The sequence below is a fragment of the Papaver somniferum genome, chromosome 3 (assembly GCF_003573695.1).
Source record: "Papaver somniferum cultivar HN1 chromosome 3, ASM357369v1, whole genome shotgun sequence".
Classification (NCBI taxonomy): Eukaryota; Viridiplantae; Streptophyta; class Magnoliopsida; order Ranunculales; family Papaveraceae; genus Papaver; species Papaver somniferum.
Genome location: NC_039360.1, coordinates 109,361,980 through 109,365,403, shown reverse-complemented (window position 1 = coordinate 109,365,403; position 3,424 = coordinate 109,361,980). Strand labels below are relative to the sequence as shown.

The following is a 3,424-nucleotide window of genomic DNA, read 5'->3' as shown; positions in this document are numbered from 1 at the left end:
ACTTATGGTAATTTGCAGTCTCAGATTGATAATTTAGATCTAAATATTGATGTGCTTGACTCTTTTGAGGAAATTTCTGTTTTGTCTGACGATGACGTGGTGGCAAGAGAGCAAGCTAAGATACATCACGCTTCTTTGTCTCTTTCTTTAGCTAGAAAACTTTATCAAGGATGGTGAAAGAAACTCCGTCTATTTGTATTAGTTAGCTTCTTTTAAGTATAAGAAGAATAGCATTAATTGTTTGAAAATATAAGGTACTTTGTGCTATGAAAAGCAGCAGATTGCAGAAGAATCAGAATCCTTTTATACTTCTTTGTTTACTGAGAATCATAAATCAAGGCTTAGGTTTGATGATCTTCATATGCCAAATATTTCTGTTATGGACATTATTTCTTTGGAAAAGGAGTTTTCTGAGGAGGAGGTGAAAAATGTGATGGATCATTTTGGTGTTAACAAAAGCACGGGTCCAGATGGCTTTGCAATGGAGTTTTATAAACATGCGTGGGAGGTAATTAAGGTTGATTTACTATTGGTGATTAAGGAGTTCGAGACTAATTGCTCTCTTGATTGGAGAATCAACTACACCAATATAACTCTCATTATGAAATGTATAGGGGAAGTATCACTACACAATTTTAGACCCATAAGTTTAATTGGTAGTGTTTACAAAATTATATCAATGTTGTTAGCGGAAAGAATGAAGCTGGTCATGCCTTCTATCATATCAGATTTCCAGGGTGCGTTCATCTAGGGTAGGCAGATACATGATACAGTTTTAATTGCATCTGAGATAATAGATTCAATAGTAAGGTCCCAAGAAACTGGTCTTATATGTAAAGTGGACTTTGAAAAGGCGTTTGATAATGTGAATTGGGGTTGTGTGGATATTACTCTTGATAGGTTTGAATTTGGACATAAATGGAGAAGTTGTATTAAATGGTGTGTTACCACACCTAGATTTGTTGTTTTTCTTAAGGGTGAAGCAACTAATTTGTTCCGAAGTCAGAAAGGAATCAGACAAGGAGATCCGATTTCGCCTTTTTTGTTCATTCTAGTTGTTGGGGTGCTTTCTTTGATGTTTAAATCAGCTGCAGATCAAGGTTTGATTTCAGGATTCAAAGTGGCGGCACAAGTAACAGTAATAACCCAATTAAAATTTTCTAATGATCATATAGTCTTTTTAGAAGACAATGAGATGCAGGTACGTAATCTGAAAAATATTCTTATAGCCTTTGAAACTATATCTGGACTTAAAGTTAACTTTAGGAAAAGCACAATTATTGGGCTGGGGCAGATGCACAATGGAGAAATTTGTGCTAAGATTTTTGAATGTTCCTCTTCTCAACTTCCTTTGAATTATCTGGGAATTCAGTTAGGAAGAAAATCTTGTTGTAGATTACTATGGAATGAGGTAGTTCAAAAGTTTCAGCAGAAGGTATCAGGTTGGAAAAGAAGTTATTTATCCAAGAGGCATAGGTTGGTGATGATACAAAGTGTACTTGCTAGCTTTCCATTCTATACTACTTGACTCTTTTTCAAACACCGATGAGCATAGTTAAAGACCTTGAAAGAATTATGAGGAATTTCCTTTGGAGTTCGAGTACTGCTACTAAGAAAGAAAGAAAAAGTTGGGTTTTGTGGACTAAAGCAACTCTACCGAAAAGCAGAGGCGATCTAGGGATTAAGAAGTTACGGCTAGTTAATAAAGCATTACACTCGAAATGGATATATGGCAGTGAAAACGTGCACTTTGGAGAAGCTTTGTTTTTCCTAACCAGTCTATCAGAACAATAGGAAGGAGTCTCTGGATCGGCATTCTAAAGACAAGGGACTTAACTAAATACGGTACTTCTTTGATTATAAGGAATGGTGCTGGTATTTACTTTTGGGAGGATATTTGGGTAGGTGAACAGACTCTAAAGCAGATTTTTCCAAGCTTGTTCAAAATATCAAAAGGTAAAAAGCTTACTGTCAAGGAAATGGTGTCAGACCAAGGTGCGTGGAATTTACAGTTTGTAAGGACGTTGAATGAGCTGGAATTGCAAGAAGTTATTCAGTTGTTGCAGGTTATAGGTGACCCTAATGCTATACTATCTGCTGCTAGTGATGATAGGCACAGGAGATATGGAGATTGAAAGGGATTTTCGGTTGCTTCTGCATGCTCGGCTTTAGAAACGGAAGGTTTTATCTCATTTCCATACAAACAAATACAGAATCCTAAAATTCTGTTGAAGATTTCTTTTTTGGTTTGGACGTTATGCTATAATGGTACTCCCATACTAGATTCTCTTTATAATGCAGGTATGGTTCAGGATGCAAGATGTTTGTTTTGTGGTATTTACTAGGAAACTAATACTCATTTGTTCTTACATTGCAAAATAACTTTTGAGGTTTGGATATATTTCTTGATGTTAGAAGAACTTTGTGGGAATGGAGTAACAAGAAGAGCAAATAGAAACTTAAGGGTCTGTTTGACAGCTTGGATATGAAAAATGTTGTTCAAGTTAGGGTATTCCTTGGTTGATCCAAGACTATCATGGCAATGGTTATTTTAAATGGTGTTTGTTTTCCACACTGGGTTAATGTATTATGTTGTTTTTCAACAGACTTGTATACAAGCTAAATTAATTAATTAAAAAAGAAACAAAAAACTAAACCATATAAATTTATGGTTTTGAGCATAAGAAAAATTTAAATAAAAAAGGTAGTTATAAAAATAACTGGCTAACCCAGAAAAGGATTATAGTATTCCAGGTTTTACATGGAATTCCAAAACCCAACCTTTTTAGCCTCCTAAAATTTAGGTAGGATACACTATTCTTATCTTGAAGGAATAAGCACCTACACAAACACAATATACGGTAATTTAAGGGATAATCCAACCTAGTTTAGAATATCAAGGTTGCCAAACACGACCAAAGAGTCTTTGGGGTTATTTGCCTTTCGCCATTTGGTGGAGTATATGGGGAGAAGGAAACAACAGACTTTACAAGAATGTGAGTAGGAGTATTAAACAGATCATCGTGGAAGTAAAAGTTTTGCTTTTCAATTGGATTAGACACACGGATATTTTTTCGGGTTTTAATTTATCCACTATTATTTGTAATTGGGATGTTGTGACTTACACATCCATGTAACTTTTTTGGTTTTTTCACTGCTTTAGTGAGTATGGACCATTTTTAATTAAATTTGCTTTTTGTCGTTAAAAAATAAAAAATAATAATAATAATAATTGTGAGAGATATAAATTGGTGTATTAGAAGCAGCGGATTCTGATATAGAAACAATCATAGCTGCGAACTCTTCGCTCTCAAAGCTCCAAATTATTGAACTCTCTTGACGCTAAGAAGTTGAAGGACACATATTTTTCGAACTTCTCCCTAATACTGACCAGTTTTGGACCAACCAAAGAGGGTCTACTGCA

At 34.9% G+C, this 3,424-nt stretch overlaps 1 protein-coding gene across 1 annotated transcript; it reads left to right on the top strand.

The window, feature by feature from the left end:
* The first annotated feature begins 379 nt into the window (after window positions 1-379).
* Window positions 380-2,135, top strand: LOC113359847. The gene is made up of 4 exons (XM_026603421.1): window positions 380-508; window positions 752-1,201; window positions 1,295-1,435; window positions 1,779-2,135. The coding sequence occupies exons 1-4, from the start codon at window positions 380-382 to the stop codon at window positions 2,133-2,135; spliced, it is 1,077 nt and encodes a 358-aa protein (XP_026459206.1).
* Window positions 2,136-3,424: the final 1,289 nt, after the last annotated feature.